Source organism: Taurulus bubalis (genome assembly GCF_910589615.1).
Source record: "Taurulus bubalis genome assembly, chromosome: 3".
Classification (NCBI taxonomy): Eukaryota; Metazoa; Chordata; class Actinopteri; order Perciformes; family Cottidae; genus Taurulus; species Taurulus bubalis.
Window position 1 is genome coordinate 40,116,717 of NC_136591.1, and position 21,570 is coordinate 40,138,286.

Consider the following 21,570-nt stretch of genomic DNA (forward strand, 5'->3'; position numbering starts at 1 on the left):
GCCAACCGGCGCCGCTCCAAGGCTCCCACCTACCAGGTTGGTCAGAAGGTGTGGCTGTCGACCAGGGACCTACCCTTGCGAGTGGAGGCAAAGAAGTTGGCACCCAGGTTCATCGGACCATTCGAGGTCCTGAAGGTCATCAATCCTGCAGCGGTGAGGCTCAAGCTGCCCCGGGCCATGCGGGTCCATCCGTCATTCCACATCTCCAGAGTCAAGCCGGTTCGGGAGTGTCCACTGGTCCCTGCAGTACAGCCTCCACCGCCACCGCGGTTCATCGATGGAGGTCTTACCTACACGGTTCGTCGCTTACTTTGTTCCCGCCGTCGTGGGAGAGGGTTGCAATACCTGGTAGACTGGGAGGGCTACGGCCCAGAGGAGAGATGCTGGGTCCCGGCCCGACACATTCTGGATGCCCCTCTCATAAGAGAGTTTCACTGCAGCCACCCTGACCAGCCCTCCAAGGGGCCTGTGCCCACGGGGGCTACCCAGCCGAACTCTGCTCCCTCTCTTCCGTCGGCAGAGTCAGACATCGAGGAGGAGCCGTCCTCCGACCAGGGCAATTCACCCGCCGATGAGGAGAGGGCGGAGATGTCGGAGGAGTATTAGGCCTCCCTCAGATCCTCTTCGCCAGCGTGGCGGTGGCTTTGGGACGTCAGGAGCCGTCCCTTAGAGGGGGGATTCTGTCACGGTTTAGCGCCACACTTTTCCTTAAGTTATTTTCATCCTGTCTGCCTGTCTGTATTCTAACTGTCCTGTCATTTCAGATCCTGCTGCACACCCCCTTCATCAGTCACTCCCTCCTCGTCAGTCCTCATTTCTTGCACCTGGCCCATCCCTGTCTCACCTGTTGCACATCCCCTCATTAGTCTTCACTACTTAGGTCCCCTCACTTGCACTTGTCCCCTGCCAGATTGTTTTGTGTTTTTGAACCTAGCTCTCCAGCATTCCTTGTGTGTAATCTGTAGTGACCTGTTAAGTAAAAGAATCGTATTCCGTACCTCCGCCTTCCTGAGTTGTGCTTTTGGGTCCTTGGATTATCGGGCCGTTACAAACGGAAACTTTGTATCCGTTATAGAACTTCTCGGCAGATATGACCCTATATAACGAGATAGTGAAAGAGGTCCGCGACGCAGAATTTTATTCGATAATAATGGACACAACTCAAGACATTTCCAAAGTAGATCAACTCAGCCAGGTGCTGCGCTATGTAACAATTTCAAAAGATGAAAATGACACTCCGTTAGAGGTCAAAACACATGAAAGCTTCATGGGTTTCCATGCAGTGCATGATCAAAGCGCATCTGGTTTGGAGAAAGACATAGTTGGCCTTTTAGAGAAGAAGGGTATTTCTGTCAATAAATGTCGAGGACAGGGATATGATGGTGCAGCCACAATGAGTGGGGCGTACTCCGGGCTACAAAAACGCATCTCAGACAGAGAACGTAGCGCCATCTATATTCACTGCGCTTCTCACAATTTAAACCTCGTCCTGAACGATGCATGCCAAAATGTAACAAAGGTAAAAGATTTCAATGATTCTGTGATTCTTCAAAGCAGGGCCTACACTTAAACGGCTATGCCCGACGCGTTGGGCATCCCGGCATGATGCTGTGCGCTCTCTCCGCTTTCGCTTTAAAGACGTGATGAAAGCACTGACGAAAATATGTCTATTGTCCAACAAAAAGAAAGAGTGTGCCGAGGCCGAGGGACTCAAACACAGCATGGAGAATTTCAAGTTTGTCCTCCAAACAGTTATACAGGGTAAACTTCTCCAAACTGTAAATGTTGTTTCACAGAGCCTCCAGAAACAGAATGTGGATGTTTTGCAGGCAAGCGAATATCTAGCCGGTGTATCGCAGAGCCTTGCTGCACTCAGAGGGGAGTTTCAAAGCCTTAAAGAAAGAGCCCAAGATCTTGCCCAGTCCTGGGGCATTCCTCCCACATTTCTTCAAAAACGCGCCAGGCCCACCAAGAGGCATTTCGATGAGTTATGCGAGGATGAGAGGCTGCTGGATCCCGAGGAACACTTTAAAGGGTCAGTGTTTTACCAGACTGTAGACATAGCCATTACACAGGTCACCCGTAGGTTCAGTGGAATGCAAGAGGTGGCAAGGAGGTTTGGGTTCCTACGCCCACGAGAACTCCTGTCAAAGTCAGACAATGATATGTACCAGTCAGCGAGTGCCCTTGCTGAGCAAGACTCTGACGACTTATCCGCGGACTTCCCAGACCAGGTGCTCGCCTTAAGACAGGCGCTAGAGTTCGCCATCAGGGAAATAAAAAATGGCTCAATTCATGATTTAGCGAACACGCTAATAATAAAACACAACTCCATACTATCAAGTGTGTCTGATGTAGCCACGGCCATCAAATTATTTCTGACAATACCCGTGACTGTCGCAAGCGCTGAAAGGTCGTTTTCCAAGCTAGAACTGATCAAAACATATCTCAGAAGCTCCATGTCACAAGAGAGGCTGTCAGGTCTGGCCATCCTTAGCATAGAGAGTAAACGTGCGCGCAGTTTAGATGTAAAGAGCGTGGTTAAAGCCTTTGCACACAGATTTGCTAAAAGACGCGCACATGTGTATTCAAATGCAAACCTGTAGAAAGTAGCCTACCGGTGTATCGACTATATGTAGGCATATTTGTTATGTTGTTGTAACATATGTTCTGTTTGAGCTGTTCGATAGGCCCTAGCATATGTTTTTCAGTTGGAATACATTTGTTCTCTGTTTGAGCTGTTTTTTCTGATTGAATGCATTTCCCTCAAAAGAAAAGCTTTGGTCCTGTTCGTTTATCTTTGGATAATGACCGCTGGACAATACATTATCCCTTACATATGGGGGGGGGGTCTCTCAGGGTTATTCTGCAGGGGGGCCTCATGTGTTTCCGTTACGGCACTGACTGTATTTACGCTCATCCTCAGCAAGCAGTTAAGGTTTCGCCAACTCCTCGTTTCTCAGAATAGAACCAGAGTTGGTTTGTCGCTAAGTGAGGAGAACCGGTGAGAAACACGAAGAGGTTGGTGGTGAACCGCGTGCTTCTACTCAGACTGAAGCCTCCAGGCTGCTCGGGGTTTGCAGAGGGACGGCTAGCTACAGCGGCTAACGACTGAGCTTCCTTAGTGCAGAGCCGTGCTTCTAACCTCCAACATAGCAAAGAAACTACACTCATTACATGTACCCTTAAGGGAGGCGGAGGAACGGCTAAACATGTGACACACTAAAGCAGAGAGAGCAGGAGAGGTCGAGAGGGAAGCCATCGCTAGCTGCTAAGCTAAAGTACGGGAGCTCAACTACGTGTGAACCAGTGGCGGTGCGTCAATAGAGGGCGCTAGGGCGCCGCCCCTCTTAAAATTTTGCGATAAAAAAAAAAAAAGAATTATTATATACCAAATAATTGAAATAAGAAATATACCGTGTTGACGCGCTAAATGTGTGTGGGAGAGCGTAAGCCCCTGTCAACAACCAGTTAAATGTGACCAAATATAATATATCGCGTTCATCATCACTGAGGAAAGCCCCTCCCCTCTCGGGCGCCGGCCAAATGTGAGTCTATGGAAGCGAGCAAACATTTCAGGCAAGAATCTTCGGGCGCATAAAAGTGCGCCCTAGCCAATGACATCGTTTCTTATTTCAATGTGATTGGACTATGCGTCGAATCAGAGACCTTTATCATTCCCTCACAGCCCATACAGCTCCCACGCAGCTATCACGTATCTTTCCCACAGCAGAACACATGTTGGACATTGTCAGATTTGGGTAGATATCACATCAGACTATAACCTTTTCTAAAATACCAATTCAACCCCCAACGTGTGTGTGTGTGTGTGTGTGTGTGTGTGTGTGTGTGTGTGTGTGTGTGTGTGTGTGTGTGTGTGTGTGTGTGTGTGTGTGAGCTCCAGGCTAGAGCATCAAAGTGGCTCTTGGCCTTTTGTCTGTTGATGAGCCATCAAGACCCACAAAACATAGTGTTTTGTCTGTAGTATGAAGCCTGTTTGTAGTCGATATTTCCCCACATCTTATCTGTCTCTCTCTATATATTTATCTGTAGGTTGGTGTCACCATCCTTGGACACACCAGGGAACGCGTTGCCTTCAAAGACCACCTCACCAGTGCCTCCTTTCTGCAGGGCCCCCAGTTTAAATGTCTTTACAAGCAGTGGGGCCTACTCTGTCAAACAACCAATGTAAAATGTGATGTCTCTCTTTCTGAATCTATTCTGCTCTAAACCTCTTTCATGTGAGGCTGTGGGCACCTCTTTTATTCTGTAAACCTCTGAAACCCAACCCAATGTTTCTTAAACCATTCTGCTCTGAACCTCTCAAGCCCAAAGTTACACTTTGTTGATAGTTGTTATTGGACAGTGTTGAGCTCTGTGTTGTCTTGAAATAAAGCTTTGTTTTTTAGAATATTCTACTCAAAGCCTCTTTTCTTCTCATTGTGAGGTGCTATTTAAACCGCGCCGCCCAACTGCGCCCCCCCAAAAAAGAAATTAACCAGCCACCTGTTGTGCAACTCGTTCAGCAGGAAGAACACACACACACACACACACACACACACACACACACACACACACACACACACACACACACACACACACACACACACACACACTAGCAATGCTGTGAAAGCTTTAATTCTGCTGGGTTCTTCAAATAGGAATAAAACTGCACACATACAAATTGAAGCTTGAAATACTGGTTTATCACTCGCAGAAGTATTTTTTTTAAAGAGTAAAACAAAGTTCACATTCACAGCGCCGCTCCTCTTCCTGGAATGAACCACAGCTTGATAAGCCCTCCCTCTTCCTCCTGCTCTCTAACACAGCCGCTGGACTCTGTCCTCTTCCCTCCCCTTCAGATCTACAGCTTTACAGATGGGTGTAACCAACATGGTGTGAAGCAATAGAGCTGACGCGCCCCGTTCACTGAACATCACGTGTTGTTCAGATCAAGTCAAAGCAGAGTCGTTTCTCAGGAAGTGAAACTCAGACAGTCGTTGCTACTGAGAGCTGAAATGGCGCAGCAAGGAGTTCAGCTGGATCGGGAAAGCTTCTCTTGTTCCATCTGTCTGGATCTACTGAAGGATCCGGTGACTACTCCCTGTGGACACAGCTACTGCATGAACTGTATTAAAAGCCACTGGGACGAAGAGGACGGTAAGAAACTCCACAGCTGCCCTCAGTGTAGGCAGAGCTTCACACCGAGGCCTGTCCTGCTGAAAAACACCATGCTGGCAGCTTTAGTGGAGGAGCTGAAGAAGACTGGACTCCAAGCTGCTGCTGCTGATCACTGCTATGCTGGACCTGAAGATGTGGGCTGTGATGTCTGCACTGGGAGGAGACGGAAGGCCTTCAAGTCCTGTCTGCAATGTGTGATCTCTTACTGTGAGAAACACCTCCAGCCTCATATTCAATCACCTGCCTATGAGAAGCACAAGCTGGTGGAGCCGTCCAAGAAGCTCCAGGAGAACATCTGCTCTCGTCACAATGAGGTGATGAAGATCTTCTGTCGTACTGATCAGCAGTGCATCTGTTATCTCTGCTTAATGGATGAACATAAAGGCCACGACACAGTCTCAGCTGCAGCAGAAAGGACCGAGAGGCAGAGAGAGCTGGAGGGGAGTCGACTAAACATCCAGCAGAGAATCCAGGACAGAGAGAAGGACGTGAAGCTGCTCCATCAGGAGGTGGAGGCCGTCAATCTCTCAGCTGATGAAGCGGTGGAGGACAGCGAGAAGATCTTCACCCAGCTGATCCGTCTCCTGGAGAACAGAAGCTCCGATGTGAAGCAGCAGGTCAGATCCCAGCAGAAAAGGGAAGTGAGTCGAGTCAAAGAGCTTCAGGAGAAGCTGGAGCAGGAGATCGCTGAGCTGAAGAGGAACGACGCTGAGCTGAAGCTGCTCTCACACACAGAGGATCACAACCAGTTCCTACACAACTACCCCTCACTGGCACCACTCAGTGAGTCTACAGACTCCACCGGCATCGACATCCGTCCTCTGAGATACTTTGAGGACGTGACGGCGGCTGTGTCAGAAGTCAGAGATAAACTACAGGACGTCCTGAGGGACGAGTGGACAAACGTCTCACTGGCAGTGACTGAAGTGGACGTTTTACTGTCACAACCAGAGCCCACGACCAGAGCTGGATTCTTAAGGTATTCACGTGACATCACTCTGGATCCAAACACAGCACACACAGATCTGTTATTATCTGAGGGGAACAGAAAAGCAACATCAATGGATGAACAACAGTCTTATTCTAGTCACACAGACAGATTCACTGGTTGTTGTCCTCAGGTCCTGAGTAGAGAGAGTCTGACTGGACGTTGTTACTGGGAGGTGGAGAGGAGAGGAGGAGGAGTTTTTGTATCAGTCTCATACAAGAATATCAGCAGAACAGGGTACAGTAATGAATGTGTGTTTGGATTGAATGACAAATCTTGGGCGTTAGATTGTGGCAACAACAGTTTTGCATTCCGGTACAACAACATCAGAGCTCCCGTCTCTGGTCCTCCGTCCTCCAGAGTAGGAGTGTACCTGGATCACACAGCAGGTGTTCTGTCCTTCTACAGCGTCTCTGAAACCATGACTCTCCTCCACAGAGTCCAGACCTCATTCACTCAGCCTCTCTATGCTGGAGTTAGGATTTATTATTCTGGAACCACTGCTGAGTTCTGTCAACTCAAACAGACAGAAGTGATTTAAGGGACAGCAGGTTCAATTATGTGTTTTAATTCTTAAACTGATGTTATTGTTCGAGAGCTGATTTCTCTTCACCTGTCAATCAAACATTGTGGGCGGTGCTTTGACGTGTTCTCATTATTGTTGTGTAGATGTTTGAGCTCCTTCCTGTGTCTGTTTAGTCGTGGAGGCTCTCACTGCTCATGGTCATCTTTGTTGACCTGAACTCATATTTCTCTGCAGGAAAATGTAAACTTCTCTGATCTCTAAATGTTTGATGAATATTGTTGTTGATGTATTTGTTGTTGTGTCTCTTCCTCTGCATGGGTCTTAAAGAGAGAAAGCACCAGAGCTTCTTTATCCTAGATATTTTATTCTCACCACTTCCTGTAAAGTATTCTATCTTTATATGTGTGAGACTAAATGTTGTTGTTGTCTGAATCAACATACAAATGATGTACTATGTTGTATTATAAAATAAAGTATCATGATCATAATCAATAAGGAAGTCATTCACTATTATTTTACATAAGTGAGATTCAGGTGAAACTAATTTAACAGACTTTACTGATGGGATGTGAACAAACTGAAGGTTTACATCAGGGGTGTCAAACTCATTTTCACCCCGGGCCTCATCAGCATCATGGTCGTCCTCAAAGGGTTGTAACTGTAACACTGTAGACATTTAACTCCTCCCAGCATCATGTTAACTGTCTTTGTATCAGATTATTGTTTATTCAAGTGTACAAATATTGTACATGCATTTATATGAATGTAAAAATATATGGAAGCAAATTTCTCTGTTACTATGACAGAAGTCCATTTAATTTAGGGTTAAGAAACCCACATTACTAAATTATGATAAATATACAATTATAAAGATCAAACTTAAAACAGAAGAAAATAACAAAGACAAAGATCAAACGCACGTTGTTATTATATTAACTTTCTTTAAAGCTTTTTTGTCACAGTTGAGAAAGACATAACTGGTCCAACAAGTAATTGTGAGCAAATAAAGACATGCATGTGGTCTGGGGCAGTGGTTCTACTGGTCTGGGGCAGTGGTTCTACTGGTCTGGGGCAGTGGTTCTACTGGTCTGGGGCAAAGGTTGAACTGGTCTGGGGCAGTGGTTCAACTGGTCTGGGGCAGTGGTTCAACTGGTCTGGGGCAGTGGTTCTACTGGTCTGGGGCAGTGGTTCAACTGGTCTGGGGCAGTGGTTCAACTGGTCTGGGGCAGTGGTTCAACTGGTCTGGGGCAGTGGTTCTACTGGTCTGGGGCAGTGGTTCAACTGGTCTGGGGCAGTGGTTCTACTGGTCTGGGGCAAAGGTTGAACTGGTCTGGGGCAGTGGTTCAACTGGTCTGGGGCAGTGGTTCAACTGGTCTGGGGCAGTGGTTCCACTGGTCTGGGGCAGTGGTTCAACTGGTCTGGGGCAGTGGTTCTACTGGTCTGGCTGCAGGACCCACCTTGACCCCTTCATGACAAGCTGAGATCCAATGTAAGGAACATTTTCAACTTCTCAAATTAATTTAATGATGTGGTGCAGTTTGAACCTGAGAAAGTACACAATATCACAGTATGCCAAAACACATCTTTTTTTAATAAACATTCCCTTTTGCACTCAATTAAAAACCAAAAAGTGCATCTTAAGGACATGAGGTAGTACAACACACATAATATTTGTATAACTTCAGCCTTTTTAACAGACTCAGTGTTTTCATGCACAACAGCCCTGTGTCTGCAGTGGAGTCCTTCAGGTTCTGGGATCCACAATCTCCCGGGACTTGAAGTGGACCGCCAACATCAACACCATCCAGAAAAAGGCCCAGCAGAGGCTGTACTTCCTGTGCCAGCTCAGGAAGTTCAACCTGCTGATCCTGTTTTACTCCATCATCCAGTCTGTCCTCTGCTCTTCCATCACTGTGTGGTTTGGATCGGCCACCAGACAGGACAGAGACAGACTACAGCGGATAGTCAAGTCTGCAGAGAGAACTATTGGTTGCAGCCTGCCCTCCATCCTGGACTTGTACACCTCCTGAGACAGGAAGCGGGCTGGAAAGATCACTGCAGACCTCTCACACCCTGGACACAAGCTGTTCCAACTCCTCCCCTCTGGTAGGCGTAAACTAGATTCCAACACTGCATATTTAAAACCAAAGTGTGACACAAACTCACATCACGCTTCACTTCAGAGATTTCTGAGTGATTGAGGGTTCAAGTCTGACCTGTTACGTAACTCTGCTTCTAAATAAAGGACGTGTTTTGATGGAAGGTTTTTAAATACATTGGGCCCATTTTCAGACTTTAACCTTTTACATATCTGGAAGAAGTATTTAGATACTTTACTTCAGTAAAAGTACTAATGCCACACTGTAAAAAATGCTCAAGCTGCAGTAAAAAGTTCCTTCAGTAAAAGTATGTGAGCGTAATCAGTAAAACAAATCAGCAGAGTGGCGACCAGATAAACGCGAGGATTCATCACCGGAACACACGGAACGGATGTTTCCTTCTCATCGGAGTGGACGTGAACACTTCAGAAACGTGATCCGGATCCTCAGACAGACGCCCCGTGGAGATCCTCCTTCACTGAGAGTGCACTTCCCATTTGGGTGTTGCATTCAGGACCACCGGGAAAAGTTAGGACAAAACATAAAACAAATACAGTTCGCACATGAAGAGTTATTGTCATCCTGAATACAGTTGTAGGTATTCGCTTTGTTAACACAGTAAGTAACACTTTTAATAAAATTACAATGAGGGCAAAAACAAATCATAATGTCTTAGAAAGCATTTATTTATAACAATATGGACAAATCAACTTCTCTTTACAATTCTGCGTTCTTTTTTTTTCTTTGCGTGTGGATTTGACTTGGAAGTGTAATTTCCTATTTTTATGGAACGGTCTTCAACGTCACATGTGACTGAATATGAAGGGTTGTCCCTGAGAGGTGGGGCAATCTCCAGGTCATGAACTTTCAAGTTTTTCATGTATACATTATCAATATACAGTATATTAGTATATATCTTCCACCTAATGCTGCTGTCTGGGTCGTGCGTTTGAGTCCTGTGTTTTTTCCCCTTTGGTTCACCAGTCATAACAGGGACTTAGTAAATAAACAGTAGTATTCAAAGTCTGTCTGAAAGTCTGTTGTGCCCCCTTGTGGTCGAACTGAGAACTCATGCTGAGGACAGGTGGGATGTTTAGCTCTTGTGTGGACACATACAACAGACATATATATATATATATATATATATATATATATATATATATATATATATATATATATATATATATATATATATATATATTAATATATATACACATTAAGTAATTGTTGGATTATATGTGTTCAGATAATGGACCTCATGAAGGAACAATTATGTGTTAAAGTGATCGTTTCAACTGGATGAAAGTCACATGATCAGGAATTGGTGCACGTTCATGATAAATGATTATCTGTGTAATCAATGCCCCAAAATTACTTTATAAGAACAAATGTTTTTATTCATGATTTGTCTTCTATGACAATGTTGGAGGAAAACAGTTTTCTGTTAAATGCATGCTGTCTTGAGGAGAGAAGACTTGAAATTGCAATTATTAAAGTTAACATGTTGTATTTTCTGACTCTGCTTCTTCTTGCAATAATGTCCTGATTGATGACTTTACAACAGCGTCCAGTAACAATCTTTCCAACATACACTTAATGAATGTATTGTTATATAATAAAACACAACACATTTAGTATCATTATTTTGACAACTTCTCTTAAACCTCTCATGTGTTATTTAAGAACTGCTCTGGGCCCTATTCTTCATACACTGAAAAAAATGATACTTTGGACTAACCTAAAAAAATTACTCTAATTTGTTACAAGTAAATTTATTAGTTTTTCTCAAATTATATTTTTGATTTGGTTGAAACTGGACATTTTGATTAAATATGAAGTAAAAAAATTACATTCATACAAATTAAAAGTTGTATTTAGTATAAAGACAATTATTTTACTTTGGTACAACTTAATTTTTTATTTTGGAAAAACCTCATATTTTCTATTACATGAAAGCAAAGATTTTACTTTACACAAAAGTATTTAAAACACTCTAATTTTGTTACACATACATTTATTAGTTTCTCTCAAATGATATATTTGATTTGGTTGAAACCTAAAATGTTGATTAAATATAAAGCAAAAAAATTACATTCATACAAATTAAAAGTTGTATTTAGTATAAAGACAATTATTTTACTTTGGTACAACTTAATTTTTTAATTTGGAAAAACCTCATATTTTCTATTACATGAAAGCAAAGATTTTACTTCACACAAAAGTATTTAAAACACTCTAACTTTGTTACACATTTGATTTGGTTGAAAGCTAAAATGTTGATTAAATATAAAGTTAAAAAATTACATTCACACAAAGTATAATAAGTAATTATAAAGACCATAAACCATGTTTGCTTGTTTTTCATTAAAACAACTTTATTTTTTAATTTGAAAAAAATAGTCTTATATAAAAATAACTATAACAAAAATATATAGACTTCAAAAGATCTACATACATCTTAACATGGACAATACAATTACAATATGGCTCCATTTAAACATGACAATTTAAACACCATTACAGTGGGTTTTTTACATCCGTCCTTTAACATGAGAGATGCAATAACAAAGAAGGGTAGCACTTTATAATACTATTTAGCATTAGTAAAGCATGAATAAACACTGAATTCATCATTTATAAAACATTATTCCAACATGAACATGAATACTCTTAGTAACTCATTCCTAAACACAGTTATAAATGTTTCATTCTTGATTAATAAGCTTGGGTTTTATACTTTATAAATGATGGATTCCCCATTTGTAAATTAAGTATTGTGTATCATTTACTAACACTTTACAAAGTATCTTATTAATCATATAAAAGTCCTGAATACTTCATTTACAAATGGGGAATCTATCATTCATAAAGTATGAAACCCAAGCTTAATGAAACATTTAGAACTGTGTTTATGAACGAGTTACTAATGAGTATTCATGTTGGAATAATGCTTTAGAAATGATGAATTCATTGTTTGTCATTGCTATACTAATGCTAAATAGTGTGCACTTATTATGAAGTGCTAACAAGGGATAAACCCTTTGTGCATAACAAAGGGTTAAACATGCACAACAATATTTAGAGTTTAAGACTCAGAGTGCACACTCGCCGGGTCATCTTTTTGGCTTCTATCTCCATGAAGATTTTTTGCAGAGCATCAAAAGTGTGTTTGAGTTCACCTGGATAGCTCAGGTTCAGAGCATAAATGAGCCCAAGCAACATGGCACATGCATGCGCTACTGATTGCAGACCATTAAGGACCTCCACACCATCGATCACAACTCCAATGTCGTGTGGCGGCTGGAGGCAATCCTCCTCCTCCTCCCTGAAGACAAACACTGCCATTTTGCACTTCTGAAGCTGGGACCAAGCGTCATCCTTCTGAACAACCTGATAAAAGACAAAACACTTATTAAAAAAGTTATTCTGATGAAACCAGTTTCTGATGTACCACAGCTCCGACCGCTGTGTCCTCGGCGGTGAACAATATATTTTGCTGCCTGTTAAGAGCGACAGCAGTTGTTACAGCTATGAAAAATTCATATCATACGGGAAATTAAAACCGGTATACCGCCCAGCCCTAATTTAATGTTTAAAGCAAAACTACTTACCAGATAGTCCTTGATAAGGTTGTCCCCATCTTCCCCAAGGTACACAATCAGGCACTTAAGCAGACACACTCTTTTTAGATTCACCTCAAAGCTCTAGGTGAAAGCACAAACACACAAAATTATAAAAATGCAAAATGATGCTGTCCAATTTGAACAATTCACGGTAGACGCAACACTATACAATGCATAAAATGGGCACTTGGAGTTACAGTAATAGTGATTTAGGGCGATTAAGGAATTTCCCCTGATTATCGACTCAATAGTGAAAATGCAGATTGTTTTTTTTTGTTGATATTTTGATATTGCTCAGAAGATCCAGATTTAAGTGCTATGTAAATAAACTATTTTAGGTACTAGTATTAGGTACATTGTTGGCTTTTTTGTTGCGCTAATTTTTTTTCCAACTCTCGATAATGAAAAAAATAAATTAAATAAAAATGAAATGTGCCACACTCACTTGACATGCGGTCGGATGGTCAATAGCAATATTGCACTTTTTGCAAGACCCTAATGTACACATACTCTGAGCAAACCATTTAAAAGATCTTTGAAACTAAAACGATTAAGGTAGTGCATCGGTGAACAGAAACAAAGCAAGTACATACGTGATCAAGAACTTTCAGTATGTTCTGGGTTTTCTCTCCGATAACTCCTCCCTTTTTTTTTGAAGATCTCCATCAGTCTGCCGTAGTGCTTGTCCAAGGCAGCGAGGAAGCGCGGTTGAAGTGGCACAGTTGTAATTCTTGTAAATTCAGCATTGATCTTTAAAAAAAAAAAGCACATGCAAATGGTATAAAACATTACGTGATGCATTGCAGATGTGGTGAGTTTTTTAGTAGGTTTCTTATAATAGAAGAAAATATTGTTTACTTTACAAGCCACCACTGAAAAAGTCACATACCTCATCCACTGAGAACAATGCAGGCCATCTCTCTTTCAACTCTTCCACTCCCAATTCCTTTTCCACAATTTCTTGTCTTCGCACTGAAAAAGTCTTGTCCATTTTCGACTTTATCACTGTACGATTGTTTCTCTTCTTCACCTCACTTAAAAGTGACAGTCTCTCATTTTCCAATTTGTCTGAGGTCTCTCCAGTAGGAATGTCAGGAATGTGGTTGGCCTCTCCTCTCTTAGGTTTCTTGACATTCTTTGCTGGCAATGCATCTCTTGGGGCTTTGGACTTGAATGAATTTACACGCAGTTCAGAACATCCGATGCCCTTCAGCTGAGTACGGTAGTTGCCCATTTTAGTTTTCAGGCGCTGCTTCCACCCATAGCAACCGTTGAATGAACCAGTCTCAGAGAGGCATGGGTGCTTCTTGATTAGTGCTTGGGCCACGTCACTGAAGTCAGCATCTGTTGGGTAGGCTTTGTACTTAAACATCTCTTCAGCTACTTTTTCCAGGATATCTGACTTTAATTTAGAATTCATTGACAATCTTGTCATGTTTGACTTATGCACTGCATTTCCTGTTTCTAACTGTAATTCAGTTTCGTAAGAGAATGTTGGTATTGGAAACACTCTTGGCCTCAACTGAGTTCTTGTAGAGACAGTGCTGGAGGGTGAGGACAGGAGCTCTGTGTCATCTGATTGGGTACACACTGACTCATTAGAGGCAGTGATATCAAATCCTTCGCTGCAATCATCAATTATTGGGATGACCTTGACAGTTGCCAAATCCTCAAGTTCTGCAGTTGATGTCAAATTCACGAGTGCATCTCCAAAGTCTCTGTCTTTGTACTGCAGTCTAAAAGTTCCATTTAACTCACACTGTTTCCTGACTTCATTCAAAAGCTGCTCCATTGTCTCTGGAATGCCATCAGGCAGAATTAGCTTCCTGGTGTCATCAGAATTCAGGATAACTAGCAACTTGGCTGGCCTTTTCCCTGCCATGTCAGCCCATCCAAAAGGATCTATTAAAAAAAAGAATAAAAACAGTAATATTAGTGTCATAACATTGGCCATAACATCTAATTCATCTTCACAAATTCATTAATATACAACCTTATGCATGAATGTATCTCTTCAGCGAGATGAGGCGCTGTCCACCAACTATGTAGTAAGCCAAAGGATAGGGATCTGTCAGTTCATCCACCCCAACAAGCCGTAGTTCTTTAGGACTAGATATGACCAAGCCATAAGCTCGATAATGTTCCAGGTACCAGGCATCCATTTTTTTGAGAATGAAAATGAGTTCCTCTTGTAGAACAATCATGTGGACAATTTCCCAAAACTCTGGAAGTCCAGCCAGCGACCCATGGGCTACCACCATTCCAATCCTATAGTTGAAGCCACTGTAGGATACGTTTTTTGCCAGGTTCACATTGTCCATATGTGGGTGTTTCAGTTTCACTGCAAGTGCAATATCTTCATTGATAACATCAAGGGGAAGTGTTGAAACATCAGTAACCTCCAAAGATTGCTTTGCAAATCTACACGTGTACAGATTATATGCAGTCTGAAATTGGTGCCTTTGCGCTAATGAGTACAGTACATTTTTGTAACAGTTTGTATGACGGATTACCCTTTTGAAGAAGCTATGTTTTGATTCAAATCTCATAGTCCATAGTGCAACAAGGGGGCCAAACTGGCGCATCAATTGTGGATAATGCTCCAAGTAATGATGTTTCGGCCGAATTTTTTCATGGGGGAAAACTTCTTTGAATACTGTCCTGTGTTCAGAAATCTTGAAGTCAAGATAAGAAATAGATTCCTCAGTGTGAAAAGGTGCAACAGCAAGTTCCACAATGTCCTTCAATTCACAAAGGACCTGCCATGCTGGTTCGTTTGAAGGAACTCTGGTTCCGACCAAGACAGGAAGAAATCTCAGTAGGCTCCAATTCTCGTGTGCGTTTCCTCCAATTGTTCTTTTTGTGGCATAGGTGATTGGCACACGATGAGGACGATTTGTCTTATCAGTCCACTTAAATGGAAACGTTGTTATGGCTTCATTTAAATCACCCAATGTAAAATATTTTTGGGAAATTAACACAGTAAGACATAGCGCAAGCTCTACGGAGATAATGCCTTCAAAGAGATCATGAGCTATATCAGGGGGAAAACTCTGCGTCACATTAAAATATGACAGATGTTCTGACAGCACACACTTCCTTTTTACACCGAAATAATTAACCAAGGATTTTTCTTCAATAGCTTTCAGATGAGAAACATGAATGTCCTCAGTTCTCACACAAAATGCTCCTGAATTGACTTCTTTTGTTTGAATGTCTACATTTTCTGCTGTACAAAATCTGCAAACATATTTACCTGAAAATTTTTCCAAGAAACCGGCAATACTGTGGGCCCCAAGATTGTCAGCTACGACACAATGGACAAAGCCTTTCAAAGTTTTCCCCAATTTGGCAATAAATAGTCCTTGTTGTTCTAATATAGTAAGATCATCTAATAAGGGCTTCAATACACTGTCATAACCATAGCACTTAACATCCTCACTATGAATAAGTGCAGCTAAATATATATTAGACAGTGATGAGTGAAAACTATTAGGTAAGTTCCCCAATACCCAATACACCCCAAAGATTTTGTGTTTTTTTCTGGAGGTGCCCAGTGGATTACAGATTTCAAAATCATCTACATACAAAATAAGCGAAATGGCACACTCCTTTGACAATTGCAAATTATATTTGTAAATAATACTATCATAAAAGGATTTGTACTGAATTTCATCAGATTGAACTTGATGGGGAGATTTCAAATTGATTGCTTTATCCAGAACAGTTTGACAACTTAGGATCTGCTGTAAAGACTTAAGTATGGAAATGTACTGAAAGGATTTTCTGCTTTTGAAATCAAGTAGACATTCTATTGGTTCTACAACATTAAAATGTTTTTTGTAGTATTTTTCCCGCTTCCAAGCAGTGGAAAGTGGGCCGTGACCACTAAAACAGGCTGCAAAAGGATTTGACTTACAAAGGGTTAATGCTAGTTCTTGCAGAACCGTTTTATCTACTTGAAAGTTATCATTTTCTAAGTGCTGAGCTATGGTTTGATGGACAAGAGGGACAGAAGCGGTCCTTATTAAATAGTCAAACTCTTGCAAAAGTTCATCAACAGCCACTCTAGACACAAGATAATTATGTTCTAGCTTCAGTAAGAGAGAAGCAACTTTGAGCTCAACATTATATGATAAGTCGTTTAAATCCTGAACATTAAAACTAGAGTCACCTAAATCATTTGTACTTAAATCATCTGAAGGCTCAGTACCAACACTATCAATCTGAATACTGTCGGAATTATTACCTTCAACAGAAAGACTTAAACTTGACTCCTGTTTTTCAAGTATGCCTGGCTTTAAGTCATTTACTGAACAATCCTTATGATTTCTGCTTCTGTGAGTTCGAAACGAACCATAAATATTTGTTTTGTATGAACACCCTTGAAAAACACAAACAACTGTTTCACTGTTTTTTAGATGCTGTGCTATATGTTGAAAATAGTCTTTTAAATTAGAAAGTTCACAGTAATTGCATAAGAGACATTTAAAGGTGGTCAGTTCCGTTTGTGAGGATTGCTGATGACATCTTGACAAGTGGCTCAAAAGTGCATTCCAGGTCTTGCAGGTGCATGGACAGTTCAAATGGATGCACGGATAGGAATGGCGGCGGCCATAATGTCGGTGTTCTAGCTTATAATGTTTAAGAAGCTCCGATCTTCGTGAAACAGAAGTACCACAGTCTTTACATTTCCACATTCATCGGAAGACTAGGAAAGAAGAAAAAAGGGACCCGTTTATGTTTGTTGTCAGTTACTTCTTCAGCAGGAAAGAAATATTTTAAATCCAGTAGACATACGTGCCCTTTTTTAGTTCATAGAGTACATTTGACTAGAGTTATTGTTATTAGTCTGAGCAAACAATCCTGAACATCTTCACATACTGTTCAATAATTCAAAAGATGGAAAAGGCAAAAAGGTTTCTACAGTTTGAAACAAAAAGAAACAGTGATTTCCTGTATTGCATGATCTCTATGATATCTACAATTCAGTCATGCAACGATCATCTTTTAACTTTAGTATTTTAAATATTGTTTTAAGGATATATACAACGATAGTAAATGACTTAACATTTAATATATTTGTTTATTGTTTGGTGAAATCTATACACATTACATTGGGTGGGCAACTTCTTGATATTTGTTTTGACTGCAAGTTATTTGTGTTTAAAATTCTACAAATATGATAATAAATAAATATTGCAAAAATAGAAATGTAAAATGAACCTGCCATTAAAATGTAATGTCCACTACATTACAATTTAAATGTTTGAAATTACAGACTACATTCATAAGTATACATTTATGGTAAATTCAAGGTATTCTCTTAAGTGCTGCAATTATATTTTGGGTTTATCGCTCCCATTTAAAAATACATGAAAATGTTCACAGTTGTCATATTGGGACTTACCGAATTCAGCAATATGGTTACAATGTCGGGACTGTTGCGGGACACAGCAGTAGACTTGTAAACCTAAAAGGAAAGAGAAATAACTTTTGTGACAGTTGGCACTATCCATAATTGTCACTACAGACACATGTATTAATAAGGCTTTAGACATGCTGAAGGTATTGTACTATACTGCAAAATACTGACAGCTGAAAGAATGAAATATGAATTTTGTTCCTCATTATCTAGTACTAATAGAGGTGTACTGAGACATAATGATCTGCATCTGTTCAATCAAACAAAATCCTGTCTCTGTATTTGTATCTAGATAACAGAAGTGGGCAAAGTTTATACCTGGAGTTGCCTTAAATCAGGCAAATGTTGTATTTTGTGACCCAATATTCATTGGCAATTAAATTTGTGGCTTAAAAGTATCCAGTTAATTTAATATTGGCATATAATACTTTATGGGACATATCCTCAGTGTACTTTTCATATTCCAAGTTTCTACCCCCACCACCCCAATGGATAAAGATAGGGTTACTGGCTTAAATACAAGGTAACATGTCGTTATTTTAATTATTAACTAAAAACCACATGCTCCAATCTTCATTTTGGTGTATAATGTGTGGTATTGGAAAGAAATTAAGTTGTCCCCACGCTGCGAAAGTACAGTTACCTACTGAACAGAAGCCATGTGGTTACTAGCGAGCAAGCGTTAGCTAACGTAACGTTATCCAACATTAGCGTTAGCGAACACGTGCGAAATATATCGACAGTTGTCCATTACGCAATTAACAACACCTATGCATGGCAAGCACATGTTCCCTATAAAAGCTCCACGGTACGTTAGCTAAAAGGTACCGTTAGCGCATGTTCGCTAACGGTACCGTTAGCTCACGATACGTTAGCCAACAGCACCGCTAGCGAACACGTGCGAAATATAAACAGTTGTACATTCTGCCACGAACAATCAATATGCTTGGAAAACACAAGAGAGCATAGCGATTGCTGTGGCTCTGTAACCATGTGGGATGTGGATGCCCAGTAGCAGGCAAACAGCTTCTAAACTATGATTTGTGTAACGAGCGAGCTAGCGTTAGCTAACGTTAACTTACGTTAGCTAATGTTACGTTACATCAGCCAACGTTACGTTACTCTAGCGAACACGCACAAAATATAGACAGTTGTACATTCTGCCATTAACAATGAATATACATGGAAAAGACATGCTCCCTTTAAAACAACACAATTTAGAATTATTACCTTGTTTTTGAGTTGCTTTGACGCTTTTCACTTCAAGCGAAGTTCAGGCGAAGCGAGGTAATGGCGGACATCAGAACACAGACCAGATGCGACTTCATATGGTCACGTGGTGGTCACGTGACACGTAAACCTCTGGTCTAAAGTGAAAATACGACTTTTACCTAAATTATTGCTTTTAATTTTGTCTATGGGGAGCTCTATTTGCTTTTAGGGAAAGTGAAAACAACTTGTTTTAACCGGAAACCATGATTTTCGATGAGACCAAATTAAAAATGCACTTTACATGAATGACACAGTTGTTTCACTTTTTTCAGTGTACCTGGCTAGAAAGATGATGACAGAAAGATTCACAAATATATTTCTACATTTGTATGTATTTGTGCGTTGATTTTTCTATTACTTTGTGGATTTGTATGGATTTATTTGTGGATCGCATTGCATTTGTTGCATTTGCATTTTTTGAGACTCCCCTGCCGTGCTTGTATTCGCAAATGCATTTTTTTCAATATGGACCTATCCGTAGCCAATCAGATGAGTGCAGCTCATGACCAGTCAGAAGTCAAACAATGGCGTCTGGTACACAAATTGGAGGAGTGGTCAAGTACTCGTATGTATGTGTTCAGGTATAAATGCAGGGCTGTGTATGCAAATCTACAGGTAAAAGATAATAAAGGGTGACTGTATTAGTTTTGTTATGTTTGTTTGTCTGCTGTGTTGTTTTCCTCTTTTTTTCTGAGGCCCGGTGTTCTTCAGCCCTTCTGAATTATTCACGTTTAAAGACAGTTTTTCATTTTCAAAAGTTACTTTTATATAATCCGTGTTCCCTTACCCGGATAATTTTCCTCCACGCAGCCCTCTCGTCCGAGATAATTGTCTGGTTGGTTAGGAGCCCAATTAGTGAACTTGAATTCGGTTCCATCCGTGAACTTGAACCCATCCTGAAGAACTCAAGGTGAGGATCAGTGATGACATGAGACACATTCGGCTCCATGTATCGTCCATCAGGGTCTTTGAGTTCACTGACCAATCTGTCTGATCTCTGACCACAATGAGGCGTTCAATGCTTACCCCGGATCTTTGGGCTCCAATCCAAAAAGTTTGGGGATCAGGGCTAATGGAAAAAAACACGCTCGAACACATCGCATGGTTCTTCTCATCTTCATTGTGTATTGACAACAGTTCACTACCCAAAGAGAGGCAGTGAGCCTGAAACCAACAGAAATGTGAAAGAGTGTTAGTCTTCACCAGAACTTTATCAGAACATATAAGACAAGAAAAGGATGAATTGATCTTCTTTTTTCTTTTATCGTCCTGTGTGTGTGTGTGTGTGTGTGTGTGTGTGTGTGTGTGTGTGTTTTATCACCTGTGCCTCCTGGAAGGTCTTTTGAACAAAGACGTATTTCACACAGCGCTTCCCATCAAAGCTCATCCATCCTGCTTCGGCACATTGCGTAACAGGATACTTTGCACATGCTCTCCAAGGAGTACCTGTGGGAACACTAGTACTTCAATGACCAAGTTTCTTGGGTTTTAGTTTGATAATATTGTGCTGATGGTCGTGTACTTACCGGGGCTTATTGCTGTCACAGTGTTGATGATGCCCACCAACAGCAGGACAGCAGTGACCACAGATGGACGCATGACTCAGACCTCGATAACTCTTAGTGCTCCTCAGCTGGAATACGACCTGGACATGCGACAGTTTGAAAGTAGAAAAGAATACATGCTTAATTGCTTTTCACAAACACACTACATGTATTAGAATATCTTTTCCCTATTAGCTTATTCTCTCATTGCACAGCTCCTGTGGTCCTCTGTTGCCTTCAGCTTAAACTAAACAGACAGCGGGCGTAGCTACCAAATCCACAGCCCGCCACTGTTGTAATTCATCTCATTAAGCATTTGCTTGATTCACTTTCTGATACTACTGTTGTGTGAGTTCAGTAAACATGAAACTATCCGGTTAGCTTAGCATTAAAGGGTTCATTCTGATGTTTTGAAGGCAAGGCAAGTTTATTTGGAGAGCACATTTCAACAACAAGGCGATTCAAAGTGCTTCACATAAAACCATTAAAAGCATCAAAACATAATGCAGAGAAAACAGGATTTAAAACAGTTGAGAAAACATTAAAACAGTCAAAAAGCTAAATATCAATATGGATCAATTAAAGGCAACAGCAAACAGAAAAGTCTTCAATCTGGATTTAAAGGAGCTGAGGGTTAGTATCAGATGTAGACGCTATATTTAGAATATTTTCCCTCCTTTACCTTGACAGCCATTTCTGATGAGGAACTAAAGCCGTTAAGGAGCAGTGTGCTGCCCTGTGAGGAGACCGGGGAGCAACTGGGTTCAGTGTCTTGCTCAAGGACACTGAGGCATGCGAGCTATGGGGAGACCGGGTATGGAATCGGCTACCTTGTGGTTACGGGACGATCACTCTCTCCATGAGCTACAGCCGCCCCCTCTATCTAAGCTTATCTAAGCTCTCCAAGAACAG

At 41.2% G+C, this 21,570-nt stretch overlaps 1 protein-coding gene across 1 annotated transcript in view; it reads left to right on the forward strand.

Annotated features, from left to right (window-relative positions):
* Positions 1–5,018: 5,018 nt before the first annotated feature.
* The window catches only part of LOC306734792 (tripartite motif-containing protein 16-like), a gene marked incomplete at its 5' end in the record, with an annotated part of 34,608 nt that continues 18,056 nt past the window's right edge, over positions 5,019–21,570 (forward strand). Inside the window, one exon of the mRNA XM_079216182.1 lies at positions 5,019–5,160. Within this exon, the coding sequence (XP_079072308.1) occupies positions 5,019–5,160 (142 nt within the window). The remainder of the gene's footprint in view (positions 5,161–21,570) is intronic.